Source organism: Setaria viridis, chromosome 1 (genome assembly GCF_005286985.2).
Source record: "Setaria viridis chromosome 1, Setaria_viridis_v4.0, whole genome shotgun sequence".
Taxonomy (NCBI): Eukaryota; Viridiplantae; Streptophyta; class Magnoliopsida; order Poales; family Poaceae; genus Setaria; species Setaria viridis.
This window is the reverse complement of record NC_048263.2, coordinates 34,563,662-34,578,854: the sequence shown is the minus strand read 5'-3', so window position 1 is coordinate 34,578,854 and position 15,193 is coordinate 34,563,662. Positions and strand designations below refer to the sequence as shown.

At 51.7% G+C, this 15,193-nt stretch overlaps 2 protein-coding genes across 2 annotated transcripts; both read left to right on the top strand.

Moving 5' to 3' along the window:
* Window positions 1-4,467: 4,467 nt before the first annotated feature.
* Window positions 4,468-6,213, top strand: LOC117833747 (protein RGF1 INDUCIBLE TRANSCRIPTION FACTOR 1). Its single transcript, XM_034713348.2, has 4 exons — window positions 4,468-4,722; window positions 4,864-5,067; window positions 5,201-5,416; window positions 5,516-6,213. The coding sequence occupies exons 1-4, from the start codon at window positions 4,672-4,674 to the stop codon at window positions 5,786-5,788; spliced, it is 744 nt and encodes a 247-aa protein (XP_034569239.1). The 5' UTR covers window positions 4,468-4,671; the 3' UTR covers window positions 5,789-6,213.
* Window positions 6,214-11,702: 5,489 nt separating this feature from the next.
* Window positions 11,703-15,174, top strand: LOC140223127 (uncharacterized). The gene is made up of 2 exons (XM_072294628.1): window positions 11,703-12,981; window positions 14,375-15,174. The coding sequence occupies exons 1-2, from the start codon at window positions 11,749-11,751 to the stop codon at window positions 14,654-14,656; spliced, it is 1,515 nt and encodes a 504-aa protein (XP_072150729.1). The 5' UTR covers window positions 11,703-11,748; the 3' UTR covers window positions 14,657-15,174.
* The last annotated feature ends 19 nt before the right edge of the window (window positions 15,175-15,193 follow it).

The following is a 15,193-nucleotide window of genomic DNA, read 5'->3' as shown; positions in this document are numbered from 1 at the left end:
AAATAGGTGTGGTAGCCGTACTGGAGGACGCGTCGTAAGATGCCCTGGATCGCCATGGAGGCTGAAAGAATCGGCGAGACAGACACGGAGGACGTGAATCGTAAACCAGTAGAGTTTGTCGAAAAAAAAGGTTCAATCAGGCCCCGCTTTTGGAATACCATGCAAGCGGGCAAACGCAACTAAATGTATGGCGAAAATTCGCAGTTTAGAGAGAGAGAGAGAGAGAGAGAGAGAGACGGTGCTGCAGTTTGGGCCATGGACCACACTGACCGGCCCACTAAAAAATATCACGCGATGCACCAAAGTCACGGCCCATCCCATCATACCTACTGCACAACTAAAAAGGAAGGCTCATCAGATTGAGCAGGCCCAACAAGGCTAGTAGACTCTAAGCGTGTTTGTTAAGTGGCGAGTGCCGACAGTTCTGTCAGTAAACCACATTGACACCATGCTACCAACACGATTTTCCTTTTACTGTAAGGGTCGGAGTGCATGGCTTGGACTTGGAGCACTGCAAACCGACACGTCTCTGCACGTCCATGCATGGGCGTGCCGGATCCACGCACGGTCCTGTCCCCTCATGATCCCGTCGCAATAACTTTCCGTACTAGAGCCGAACTGGCCCCATTTTCTTCCACTAACTTATTTTTAGCACCCATCACATCGAATGTTTAGATACTAATTAGGAGTATTAAACGTAGACTATTTACAAAATCCATTACATAAGACGAATCTACAACGAGACGAATCTATTAAGTCTAATTAGTCCATGATTTGACAATGTGTTGCTACAGTAAATATTTGCTAATGATGGATTAATTAGGCTTAATTAGGCTTAATAGATTCGTCTCGCCGTTTAGATTCCACTTATGTAATTGGTTTTGTAAATAATCTACGTTTACTACTCCTAATTAGTATCTAAACATTCGATGTGACACGTGCTAAAAATAAGACACGGGAAGAAAACGCCGCTAACTCTTCCAAGTTGGATTCATCTGTTCCCGACAGGCAAAAGCCCTAGCATTTGCTAGAGTACCAGTCGCACTGCAGTAGTTTGCCACGAGTGACATGACACGTTGTCTTCGTATCTAACCTTGCAAACGTAGAGACAGCAGGTTGCATCGGGATTGGGGAGTCCAGAGAGTCCCAAGGCCGCATGTGCTTTCCGCTCGCCGAAGCTGCCCGGGAATCGCTTGCACAGTTGCAGGGAAGTGATGCGATGATGTGGTGCGGGCACAGTAAAACGCAATAAACAAATAAGATTTCCTTTGGGCGGCTGCATGCAGCAGCACAGGTCACCACGTTGGGACGCCGGGTGCCCGTGTATTAGTGTTTGGTGTTGGGCAGACGATCCACTGTTCTCGGATATCTTCAGAATGGCAAACAAAATGACAGCAGAACGGCATGGAAATGGCCCAAAGGCCAAAGGAACTAGTAGGACCTGTTTCATGGTGCAGCCTGCACTACCAGCACCAAGAGAAGCAAAGCCGCGTCTTTAGCGCCGCCGCTAGAGTCCGCCACGCACACGTTCCACGCCCTACTTTGAGCAACCCAAAAGGCGCTAGCTGGAAGAGGATCGCAAGGTACAGGTACGTACCCATCCAAACTTCCGAAGGACGCGGCCACAAACGTGTCGAGCACCGGCAGAACCAATGATTCAGAATAACCATTTCTCGATCAATTATGCTCTTTGGCTCTTTGCCTGCCGTCACCTTGGCCGCTTTCTGCTCATCTTCGCGTCAGCCTCAGCCTTCCACAGCAGCCAGCGGCACTAAAGATAAAGAATTTGCTCTAGGCTCGATCTTTCTGAAGGCTATCACATGTTCACACATTGATAATCCACGCAATGTGACCGGCGCAAGGATTTAATTCGACAAGTTGCAAAGCGAAAACAATCTGGGATGCTTAAACAACGCCGCGATCATTTGTCGCCCGTGCGCGACCGGTTCCGCGTTGCTCGGCAGCCGCCATGGAAAGCAGCTGCACGCAACGCCTACGGAGTCGACGGCTACGCTATAATTTTAGAGCTGAATTGACGGCGCTATGTCCAGATGGTTGGAACCGAAAATGCCGACGTTTTTCTTTATCTGACGACCAACACAGATCAGAGTTCAGTATGCTGACGGCTGACCCCATAGGAAGAAAGCCCATGGGGCATCCTGATTTCTGAGCCAATGATATGAGACTCTTGCAACGGCGTCGTGCCAACATGATAACGTAAGCCGACGCGCCACCATACCATGTGTGATGTGTCAGAGACTCGGTAGAGCCCTGGAAGCCCACGGATCCTCCCGGCCGGGGGTTGGCCGGGTGGGCGCCTCCGGTGAAAGGATGCATGGATAGATGCAGGACGGATGGGACGCCGCACCTTTCTCGTCTCTAGATGATTGCGGAATGACTTAGCGCCTGAGGAATCAGGAACTGCACCCGCCCCAAGCCACAAGTGTCTGCGTCGGGCCAGCGGATCGCGGTGCCGGTGCGCGCACAGCCGGCAGCTTTATCCTGCCTTTGGGCGGCCGGAGCCCCACATTTGAGGTGTCTCCACTCTCCAGAACCGGAGATGCCATGCCAATGCGGTGCGGCCCGCAACCCAGCCCCCCCCCCCCCCCCCCCCCCCCCCCCCCCCCCCCCCCCCCCGAATCAGATCGCGGCAGTGGACGGCGGCCCTGATCCTGCAGCGCACAGGCTCAGTGGGCGTAGCTATAGAAGACAAGCTGAGGTTTCGGAAATAGGAGTAGGATCGCATATTCAACGACCGTATTATTAGATGGCGAACAGCTCGTGTGCATAATTTCGTCGAGACCAGGACCCTGATTACCGGGGCCTTATGCCTGATTACGCGCGATCTCTTGATGCAAAGGCAAGACACATGTGCCGTGATGCTCCAAGCAACGCCGGCATCTTGAATAATAACTTAACGCGTCGCATTCGGCTCGGCTGGGCTAGACGAGAGCGAAACAAAGCTTTCATGTCAACGTTTGCTTGCTCGTTCCTGCAAGGCTGCAACCTGGAGGGACCCTCCCCGTTTCATCAGCATGATACCATACGCTTTGTTTACTGATGATCCATCCGCTTATTGGCCGGTGAAGGTAAAGTTGTCGCTCGTCGCTGTCGCCCTCGCCCAGGACCAAGAAGCGACGACGGCTGGTTTTGGTTTACCTCCAGCGCGATGACGCGACGTATAACCGCCGCGCGACTAAACCCATACGGTGCTCTGACTTTTCGTGTAACCTCACTCCGATAAGTGAGTCACAGCATTCTGCACCGATGAGCACTGACCACTGAGGCTGAAACGACTGTACACGCATGGAAAATGCGGTTCCACGTACGAACGCGTAGCTGGATAGCCATTACCCCAACGGAACAAATCGCCAAATCGGAGAGCGCACCGACCAGGGAGTCGCCATTGGGACGTTACAGGAGTGGGTGGCCGAACCGCCACCAGACATGGTACGACGGCCAGGAAAACAAAAAAGGCCTGTGGCATCACTTGCCTCTACACCTACTTGCCCGATCAGGTCAGGTGCAGAACGGCAAACGGAATTGCTGATGGGGGGCTCGTCAGTCGTCACGTACGACTCGCGACAGGCCCGGATCATGAGTCAGGGTCACGCGCGCACGATCCACGAGCTCGGCCACGCACTAGCCAAATGGGGATCCATGATCCATCCATCCTCCTCCCGCTTCCAGAACGTGTGGCATCTCGTCCAGAAAAGGTGCCCTAGTTTATATGGCAGTGAGTGTATGGACGCACGGCTAAGGATGCATCTGATCCTCTCTTTTGATCCACTGGGGAGAGGGGGGCTAATGGACGCCAAAGGGGACACACATTACCGTGGTAATGCCGTGTTAGTGGCAACTTTTTGGCCCTTTTTTGGTTGCCTTTTTTTTTCAACCTTTTGTGTGGAGAAAACGTGGGGTTACTGTTTTCTCACCGTTTTTTGGAGGGAGCTGAAACACATGCGTGTGATGCGATAGAATCTCCTAGAGGAGAAATGGTGTGGCATGCGACGGAGAAATCAACACAGAGCACTATGAATAAATAAAAGAATAAACAAGTAGATTGGGATGTGAAACTCAAAACAAAGTGTAAAGGGTGTGACTAAGAAATACACTATGATGATATCTTGCATTCTTCTGTAAAAAAAGAAGAAGAGGAGACGATATTTTGTCTCCCAGCTAAATTGGATTTGGATCCGGGACCTGGTTAGTTTGGGATCCATGAAAAACAATTACATCGCCGTCGATGACCACATACCAGTTTGAAATCAACTGCTGACGTGTAGACCTCATGACAAAGACAAGGCGGTACGAGACAATTTGAACTGTGCTGGATCTCAACTGTTCCATACTGTAGGATTGTTAATCCAACCATATGTACACATGCACGCTTACCGGGTTCGGGCGCAGCCCGGATCCGCGACGAGGCGATAAGAACGATCGAGAGGTCTCCGTCAAGCGCTAGCATCAAGCACCACCCCCCGAGTCACCCCGCCTCCTACATTAGTTTACTTGCCGCCGGTGTTCCAAAACCTTTCGTCTTTTCCCCCGTCTGTCTACAAAGACCTTCACACTCGCAGCCCCGGCTCAGTGCTTCGTCGCGAAGGCTTCGTCTCCCTCTCCCTTCTCCCTTCCACCCGCATTCGACCGCCTCGGTTCGCCGGCGACGAGATGGCCATCGATCACGCGACCCCTCTGGGACTGAAGAGCAGATACGCCATGGTAATTGACTGGTTGATTCCTGTTTTCCTTGCGTTGCTCTGTTTCTTGGCTGTTCATTGATTTCATTGGCGATGTCGGATTGATTCATTGATTTCATTGGCGATGTCGGATTGAATGTGTGCTTCTGGCCTGCGACCGCAGGGAGGGGACGAGTGCGACGACGACGCGGAGAACCAGCGGTGGCCGCCGTGGCTGAAGCCGCTGCTGTCCACGAGCTTCTTCGTCCAATGCAGGGTCCACGCCGACGCGCACAAGAGCGAGTGCAACATGTACTGCCTCGACTGCATGAACGGCGCGCTCTGCTCCCTCTGCCTCGGGCACCACCGCGACCACCACGCCATCCAGGTCAGCCTGCGCTCTGCGCATTCCATTCCCCAATGTATCCTGCGCGTTTCCCCTACCCTGTCCCATCGATTCCTGTCTGTTTCTCTGTGACTCACGCGTATGCACTTGGCCGCGGATTGGATTGGAGCTGCAGATTCGGAGGTCGTCGTACCACGACGTGATCCGGGTGTCGGAGATACAGAAGGTGCTGGACATCACCGGCGTGCAGACGTACATCATCAACAGCGCGCGCGTGGTGTTCCTCAACGAGCGGCCGCAGCCCCGCCCCGGGAAGGGCGTCACCAACACCTGCGACGTCTGCGAGCGCAGCCTCCTCGACTGCTTCCGCTTCTGCTCCCTCGGATGCAAGGTACGCGCCGCACTGCACAAACTCTGTAGTCTGTTGCATTGCGCGTTCCAAGACGGCTGGCAGCTAACACGTCAACATTCCTTCGATTTCGCCGCGCAGATTGTGGGAACGGCCCGAGGATACCGCCCCAAGAAGAAGCACGGCGGCGGCGATAGCAAGAAGAAGAAGAAGGCGGCGCTCAAGGACGTGCGCTGCGACTCGGAGGACTCGTGCACTGGCAGCAGCGGCGGGAGCAGTGACAAGAGCAGCGTCGTGCAGTGCTTCTCGCCGTCGACCCCGCCGCCGACCTCCGCCAGCTGCCGCCCCTGGAACAAGCGCCGCAAGGGCGTCCCGCACCGGTCGCCCTTCGGCAGCCTCATCGTCGAGTTCTAGTAGCACTCTCCAGACTCCATCAGCACTGTGACAATGTACTCTGTACTGTATACGTGACATAGCCTAGCCCGGAAGGAATAACCGTGCGCCTCTGGACGTGGAGTCGTGGAGGCCGGCCGGCCGGCGGCGCAAATGCCGGCGAAGGGCGAGAGCGGTAAGAACACACCTAGTAGTGCTGCTATAGTGCTATAGTTTGCTTCTTTTCAGGTTTTGTTAGTTTACATTTACAGTTGCTAGTTACTAGCGGTGGTACCAGTAAGATAGCTGCTACTTACGGCCTCGTAACCGCGACTAAGTTTTGCAGCCTTGTACATTGTAATATACCAGTACTCTCAGTATGCTAGATGTATATATATATATGTTACTTTCAATCAAACAATGTGGGGGATAGGATGCAGCGAGGCAAGGTGCTCGCATGTTCACTAGCCATGTGACAAAAAAAATAAGAAATACTGCTGCTCTGAATCATGCCGGAATGGCCCCAGTTTGTTGCTACCACCAATGCCGCTGCCGGGGCTGGACTGCTAGGCAGGATAAGATTGGTCTCTGATAGAGTGGCACATCATTCAGTGCCGAGCAGTGCCCGTGTCGTCACCCGGCGGCACCTGACATTCTGTGGTGAACCCCCGATCCAGGTGCCGCCGCGGCATTGCTCATGCGTGGCCGCTGCTGGTACGGTGAGGAAGTAACCAACCCATGGACCCTTCAACCGCACGTCCAACAAAGCGGTTCGGCGAGAGCGCGCACATGCGAGGTCCGTCGTGCCGGCGCGTCTGGAGACTGGAGGCCCCTCGCCGCTGGCCTGCCCTGCGGCCGCGCGCCAGAGGATGGGAATCGGGATCCCCGGCCGGGGGTGGGCACGTGTGTGGACGCGCCCCGCGCGCGGGTGCGGAGGCGCCGCGCGGCGCGGTCGGTATCTTCTGGACGCAGCGACGAGTCACGGCCGCCGGGCGGCTCGGTTCCGTCCGTCCGCCCGGCGTGGACTAGGGCGCTTTGAGGGAGGGGATCCTCGTCGCCGAGCCGTGCCGTGAGACGCCGCCTAACTTGCTTGACCCGCCATTTGTCCCCGAAAGCGGCGGGCCCGACGTGGACGCCGCCCGGCGTCGACCGCCTTAACTTTTTTTCCTCTCCCCCGCGCGCACCCGTTCCCGCCCGTCCAGAAGCAGCCGTGCCCGCGGTCGACGTCGCGCATTTATCGGCGCAGCAAAGCCGAGTTCCCACGGCTCTGCGCTCTGCCGCTCTCCACCAGCGTCCCGGGCCGGCGATGGCTTCTGCTGCTGGCAAGCAGGACAAGGCGGAGCCACGCTCTTGCTGCCGCTGCTGCTCGGACAGTGCAGGCCTGCAGGGTGCTCTTCCCCCGCTCGGAGTGCACGATGCTCCGTCCGGCCTCTGGTGATGGTGGGTGGGTCAAAAATCGAAATGCGTCCGTGCTCCATTCACAGCGCCCATCGCTCTGCAGCAGCCTGCACGGATCGAGTCGGCGTTTCTGTCCCCAATGGCAACGCCATGTTCGCAAACGTGCACGCGCCAGAGGCAGGGTCCTGCCGCCAGCCATCGACAGAATTTCGTGCGCACGCCGGCACAATTACTCCTGCCCTGGGAAGTGGGAACCGCCTCCACCGGGACGCCAAAGCCATGCCGTGCCATGTTGACGGTTGACGTTGCCACCCACCACCCAACGCCCCCGCGTACCGGCGGCATATGCCGTCCACCGTCCTGACCAACGGTGATGTCACCTGCCGGCCCCGCAAGCTCTGGCCGATCGGTCGCCGCCGTGACGTGGGCCGGGGGTAGACCGACCTCGCCGTCCCGTGTGGCCGTGTCCCACCACGTCCCAGCCCCACCACCTCGCGCCCGGACCAGGAGGAGGACGGAGACCACTCGCCCCGGCCGGCGTCGGGGTCGGTCGTGACGCGTCGTGCACGCGGGCGCGGGGTGTCGTTGCTTCACATCGGACGGCCGGTTTTATCGGCCTTCGGTTGATTGGACGGCAGGCTTATTTGCCTTTCCTCTCCATTTACCTATCGCGTCGAGAGTGTGGTGTGACTGTGCATCGCATCGGGGCGCTGCTGGTGATTTTGGTGCCCATGCTTGATTTGGATCGCTCGCGTCGTGGACGGCTCGCTTGCTTTGGATAAGGAAAGCGACGGGGATGCATTGTACTTGCACTTGCACACCCCCCCGGCGGCCCGTCGCGAGATAATGGGAGATCATGGTGGATCGTCATGCACTCATGCGAGTCCTTTTTTTGGGACTGCCCGGATTTGTTCTTGTCTTACAGATGTTAGGTTGCTAGCTCCTGGTTATTTATTGACTACTTGCCTTGATGGAGATCGTGGTTCTATACGCTAGCTCGTGGGGTAAGTTGCTGATCAGTGGGTACATTTGAAAACGACGAGGACATGCTTAATAATACACAAGGAATCGTTCATTGGGAACATATTCCAAGCTATCTCCGGGATGGTAGTTTGAACATGGAAGTAGTAGCATTCCAAGAAGAAAACCGAGTGAGCTTTTTGACCCAGGAATGGAGCTTTTCTTTGCTCCTTTTCTGCCTCCCCCTTCTTCAGGGCCATCAAACGCGTGTCACGAGGGAAGAATGCCAACGGACTTGATTTGTAGCCTAGGTCTTGTTTAGTTGGCAAAGTTTGGAGGTGCCAAATTACTGTTAAGCACTGTAGCACACTGTAGTGTTTCGTTTGTATTTATGAATTATTGTCCAAACATTGACTAATTAGGCTCAAAAGATTCGTCTCGCAAAGTACAACAAAACTGTGCAATTAGTTTTTAATTTCGTCTACATTTAGTACTCCATGCATGTATCGCAAGTTTGATGTGATGGGGAATCTTCTTTTTGCATAGTGCCAAAATTGGGAGTTGGGGGTAAACTAAACAAGGGACCAGTGTGGAAATGTTGCGAAACCTGCCACAACTAGTTCAGCTCAACTTTCATCTCTGTTCCCTTCTGATACGAGACCACGGTACGAAGAGGCCAAAAACTAGGCCCCATGATTGCAACCCGCAGATACCCACAAGTTGTGTGCCTTCTTCAGGTATCAAAGATAATCAGGCCACCAGGCCCCCACGTGGTCACTGATTAGGCACGAAACCAATGAAGAGAGATCGCGGTTGCATAACAAAGTGGCGCCACAACCAACACGACCGGCCCCGCTGCACAGTTCCACTCCTTAAGCATACGTTGACTTGACTTGAGAAATTCTGAACCAACGTAGCCGGATCTGGTCCTCTGAAAAAAAAAACGTAGCTGGATATGTTCATTAATTTGGTCTGGTCCCAAAGATTCATTGTAGGACTGCTGCATCATACCGATCCCAAACGGCACATGTTGAGAATCTGGATTTGCTCTCTTGATCTTATCTGAGGAGTGATGACTGATGCCGAGGATTACGGACCGGAGCCGCTGAGGCCATAGTAGCTGCAGCCTGCAGGTAGAAATAAATACAACGTTGATGATGCAGCAAGTATTTGAACTCTTGCCTTGTTGGAGAGCGAGACATGAATACCGTTGGCTTGTGGGGCAACTTGCTAGTTTGATCAACAGGCACTTTTGATCTGAAAGGAACGTATAAGGATACACGAACCGTGTTCTTGCCTGGTACTGATTTTAAGCAATCTCAGGGAACAAGACGAGCGGTTTGAACACGAGAAGAAACTGTTAGACGGAGAAACGGAGGAGAAACGGAGGAGCTTTGTAAGATACTCCTCCGTCCCAAAATATAGCTATGTTTAGATTTTTTCATTAAACATTTTTAACATTAACTGTAAATAGAGAAATAATCAGAATAGAGAAATAATCACAGAGACTAATAACATTATTAGCTATTATAATATATAACAATTTCTATTTGAAATTGAGGACCAATGGTGGTCACCCTTGGATGATGAGTGATTGACAACGTTGAGTTGGTTTGATGTTGTTCTTGGCTTGTGATGTGCAGATGTAGGATGCGACGTGGCGGTCGACGGCGTGCGGTGAAGGTCAAGCGAAAGGTTCATGCCGATGGACCAAGGGCGGTGAAGGATGAACGCGAGTAGGCTTGGACCGATGGACCCGAGGAGTCCGGGCGAAGTCACGGGCGGTCCACATGGTGCACGGAATGGCGAGAGGACATGACAGGATGAGACGGTGTCGGTCGAGTCAAGCGGGAGGCTTGGCGGAGGCCGGACACGCGTCAATGGACGGTTTGGGTGGTTTGGGCCTCAAAACCACCGCGCAGGCAGGTTTCCCGGTTTGGGCCTCAAAACCGAGGGCGAGCCCGGTGCGGCCGGAGCTTCGAGAAGGAGGGCACGTGGTGTCATCGCGAAGCTTGCGTCGAGGCGAAGCAAAGTCGTGAAGGCGGCGTGTCCGTCCGATGCACGGATAAAAACTTGGACCAAAATGCCCCTGCGTGGGTAGTTATCTTAGTTGTAGCTGTAGGGGTAGTATAGTCTTTCGTCCTGGACTATAAATAGGGATGGGGGGCTGGTTATTTCAGCACCTCTTTGCTTAGCAACTCATTATCTATTTGCTTAGAGGCTAGTCATGTGCTTAAGGTGAGAAGAGAGATGGGGATTAGGGAGTGATTACTCTTTTCTCTTGATTTCTTCATCTTTAGTGGGTGGATGAAGGGAGGAGGCTAGTCCTCATCTTGTATAGAAGATGTTCTCGTGATTTAGCTTTATTTGTTGTCTCAAATCGTGCTAAATCTTTGATTCCCGAGCGTTTTTCTTTTTCCCTATTTTCGGAACTATTTTTGGGGATTTTTCGTTCATCATGTTTGAGCCCGAATCTCGTGAGATTGGTTGAAGGGAAATGTTGCTAGGACCTTGGAGAGCATTCGGGATATGATCCCCTTTTCAAATCCCTCACGAATCCGGCTTGATTTTGAGTTTTTCGCAAATCGTGTTCTTGAGTTAGGGTTTCGGTTTTCTCCAAAATTAGTGATGAATTATTGAGCTTTTCAGGATTAGTTTCATGGATCTATTTGCCCTTAGGGTATTGCATCCTTGTTTCAAGTTTCATCTCGATCCGCGAAGTATGGGAAGAGATCTTACGATTTGAAGTTTGGTTCTAGTTCTTGGTGTTCTTCGTTTTCTTTCTGTTCTCCAGGTCGATCCGACGAACCGGTGGCGGCGCACGCACGGAGCCGCGTGCGAGCCTGGCCAGCAGGCCGAGGGAGCACAGCAGGCCAGCAAGCCAGCGGCAGGTCGCAGTCCACCGGGAGGAGCAAGCTGAGCCAGCCCACATCGCAACCCAGGCCTGCTGCCACGCACGGCCCAGGAGGATTCAACCGGCAGGCGGGCCGTGAAGCAGCAGCCTAGCAGGAGCAGATCAAGGCTAGCAGCCCATCCGATCAGCTGCAGGAAGCCAGCTCTTCGGCCCAGCTCGTGAAGCTCAGTTTGCAAGCCAGCAGGCCAACAAGTTGCGGCCCAAGCTTCCCTGCAGGCCTAGCACCAGATCAGCTAGCGTAGCAAAGCAAGTGGTCCACTGTAAGCAATTCTTTTGTGCGAGTCATTTATTTTTATACATTGCTAATTAATTGTTGTCTGGTTGTTTAGATATTTAATTAGCACTTTCCTTTGCTAATCCTCGTATGTTAGATAAGTATCTTTATTTAATAGTTGCATGATCAGATAAAGTGATGCTTGCTCGTGGTCAGTAGTGTCTTTGCTTAATCTCATTTGCGCAAAGTTGATGGAGTCGATTCATGATTTGTTTCCGCTGTGAATTGAATATTTCTTATCGTTCCTAGGGTGAGCCTGTCACGAGTTGACTTGCGTCATCTTGACGATACAACGCGCAGTGTGCTTTGGGGTTGCGTTTGGGACATAGGCCTTGTTCTCGTTAAGAATTTTTATAGGCTCCCATTCACCCCCCCTCTGGTCGCCCTTTCGGTCCTTCAATTGGTATCAGAGCAGGTTAAGGTTTCTTCATACCCTAATCGGTTTCGAAACCTATTATGGCGACCTCTGAGCGTTCTTCCTCGACCGCTGCACCCTACTTTGATGGCTCTGATTATCGGTATTGGAAAACTCGCATGAGAGCCCATCTAAATAGTAGGGGAGCAGGGGTTTGGGAAATCACTCAGGATGTGACTTATGTGATTCCTGCTACTCGTGTGACTCAGGATGAAAGGGATAAGTATCACGCCAACAGCAAGGCGGTTGATATTCTGTTTGCGAGTCTGAGTCGTGCTGAGTTCGATCGAGTCGAAGATCTCTCTCTTGCTCATGAGATTTGGTCTCGACTTCAGAGTTTCCACGAGGGAAACAGTCAGGTGAAGGCTAGACTCTTTGAGACTTATAGGCGTGAGTATGAGAACTTTGTTCATTTGCCTGGTGAGTCTGCCGATGCTTTGTTTCAGCGTTTCTTGGCTATTGTGAACAAGATGAAAGCAAATATCACCGTCTTACCCTACACTGATCATGATAGAGCTTTAAAGCTCCTGCATGCCTTGGATCACGAAGTGTGGGGTACGAAGGTTGATGCTATCATCGAGTCACCGAATTATGAAACACTTTCCATTGATGAACTCTTTGCCAAGTTGAAATCCACAGAGGTTGACAAGAGGCTCCGAGCAAAACAAGGAGGCCCTACTGATCCAAATAGTATGGCTCTCATGTCAGGCTCTGGACAGCCTAAATCTTTGAGTAACTCTTCTTCTATGTCGTTTGCCTTGTCTTCTTTGGTTTCTGTTTCAGAGGAGCAGCTGGAGGTTCTTGATGATGATGAGCTCGCCTTGATCACGAGGCGATTCATGCGCTTCAACGACAACCGCAAGAACAGGCGAAGGAACAACAACAACTGCTTCGATTGTGGCAAGCCAGGCCACTTCGCCGCCGACTGCCCCGACAAAAACAAAACCAAGAGCAAGTACGACTACAACAAGCACAAGAACAAGGACGGCACCAAGAAGAAGAAGAAGTACACCGATCGCGAGAAGAAGGAGTATCGCAAGAAGGCCAAAGCACGTGCCTTCATCGCCTCCCTCAGCGACGTCGACTCCGACACCGACGACCACACCGACTCAAGCTCAAGCGAGGAGGACGACGACCGCAAGGCAAAGAAGAAGGACGGCAAGAACTTCAATGGCCTCTGCTTCTACTCCGACAAGAACCGCGACGGGTACTGTGTCATGGCTCTCAACTCCAAGAAGGATGACAAGGAAAGTGACTCCGACACAGAAACTGAGGTAAAGTCTACTCCTGAACAACTTGCTCTAGAAGTAGAAGAACTTAATGATTGCCTAATCAATCAAGATAAACTGCTTAAGAAGGCTGCTAAAGAGCGAGTTGAGCTTAAGGCTAAGTTAGAAAGTGCCTTGATTGAGATAGACATGCTTAAATCTGCTTCTACTGTTTCTGATGTTGTTGAGTGTGATGAATGTGGTGTTCATATGGCTAGTCTTGCATCTTTACAATCTAAGCATGCTTTGTTGGTAGATGAATTGGATTTGACTAGGGCTGCTTTAGATGAGGTCAAGAATAGGCCTATTTTGCTTAGTGCATGTAAGTCTTGCCCTGCTTTGCAAGTTCAGTTGGATGATGCATGTGCTAAGCTTAGTGCTTTAGAGAAGTCTGAGTTTATTGCTAGATCTAAACTTCCTGAATGCACTGTTTGTCCTAAACTCAAACTTAATTTGCAACATGTTGAGGATGAAAACTCCTACTTGCGCACTGTTCTTAGTTGGGTGTCAAGTAGGGAACCTCAGTTAGGCATGATGATTCAAGAGTTCAAAAGGGCTGATGGTTTTGGGCTTGGGTCGGTTATGAAGGGATGTCTTTTTAATGGGTTGCACAAGTTCTTTGATGGGTTGTGTGAGAAGGTGGGTCAAAACAGTGGTGAGAGAAAGAAACCAAGCTACAATCAGTGTGAGCCACCAATTGACTACACCCCTCGAGAATCACCCACTAAAAATAGAGAGCAACCCAATCCAGCTTGTGAGCAAAACTTATCTGAGTGTGTGAGAGATGGAATTTTCATTGAGACACCACCTAAAGCACCCAAGAAAGCTATTTGGGTGGAAAAGCCAAACCACCTCAAGAACAAACTTGACACACTTCTAGATATTGCTCCTAAGAAACCTCCACCAAAACCCCAAGACAAGCCACAACCTAGAGTGAATCCTCAGCCAAAACAGCCTGCTAGATTCCTTTGTGAGTATTGCAAGAGATGGGGTCACCTTGAGGAGTTTTGCTTTCGCAAGAAGAAGGCTTTGAGGCGTGAGCGTGAGTGGGGCAACAGGGACATGTACCACCCTTCTCATGGTGTACATGAGCCTAGAGCAGCTCCTCCACCTCGTCGTGTGGATAGTGTGCGTTTTGCTCCTTCGCGTGTTTTTGCTAGGCATGCTCCTCGCCAAGATCAATATGGCCCAGGACAATATGGCCGTGGCTTTGAGTCTCGGAGCTACAACGGACCACGTTTTCCCCCTAGCGTTGGCCGTAGTCCTCCTGTGAGACGAGAGATGGTTGATTTTGATAACCCCACTCTTGAGCAAATGGTTCGACACTGGTATTCTAGTTGTTTTTCTAACCCCAGTGTTGAGTCATTTGCTCATCCTTGGTCTCCCTTTGTTTGAGCAGGTCGGAGGCCTGGAGAACACGTGGCTTATTGATTCCGGTTGCTCTCGACACATGACCGGTGATCACAGATGGTTCTCCAGCCTCACCCCGGTGATGACCAAGGAGTACATCACTTTCGGGGATAATAGCAAAGGTAAGGTGTTGTCTGAAGGTGTTATCAAGGTGAGTGAGAATTTCATGCTCAAGCGAGTTGCTCTAGTTGATTCTCTTGGTTTCAATTTGCTCTCTGTGTCGCAACTGCTTGATGATGGTTTTGAGGTCCGTTTTAAGCAAGGGACCTAAAGGATTTTAGACTCTCGAGGTGATCTTGTGTGTATGATCGTCCCCGAGGGTCAAGTGTTTCGAGTTGATTTTTCCAAGTCATTTGGTCTCTCTCGGTGTTTAGTGGCTGGCTCATCTTCTGAACTTTGGAAATGGCATAGGAGATTGGGTCATTTGAGTTTTGATTTGCTTTCCCGCTTGAGTACTTTGGATCTTATTCGTGGTTTGCCTAAATTAAAGTTTGAGAAAGATCTTGTTTGTGCTCCCTGTCGACATGGGAAGATGGTTGCTGCTTCCCATCCACCTGTGAATCAGGTGATGACTGAACATCCAGGCGAGCTGTTGCATATGGACACTGTTGGTCCAGCTCGTGTTTGTTCAGTCGGTGGGAAGTGGTATGTGCTTGTGATCGTTGATGATTTTTCGAGGTATTCATGGGTTTTCTTCATGGAATCTAAGGATGAGGCATTTCCTTTTGTTCGAGATTTGATCTTGAGGTTGAGAAATGAGCGACCAAAAGATGCCATGAGAGCTATCCGCAGTGACAATGGCACATAA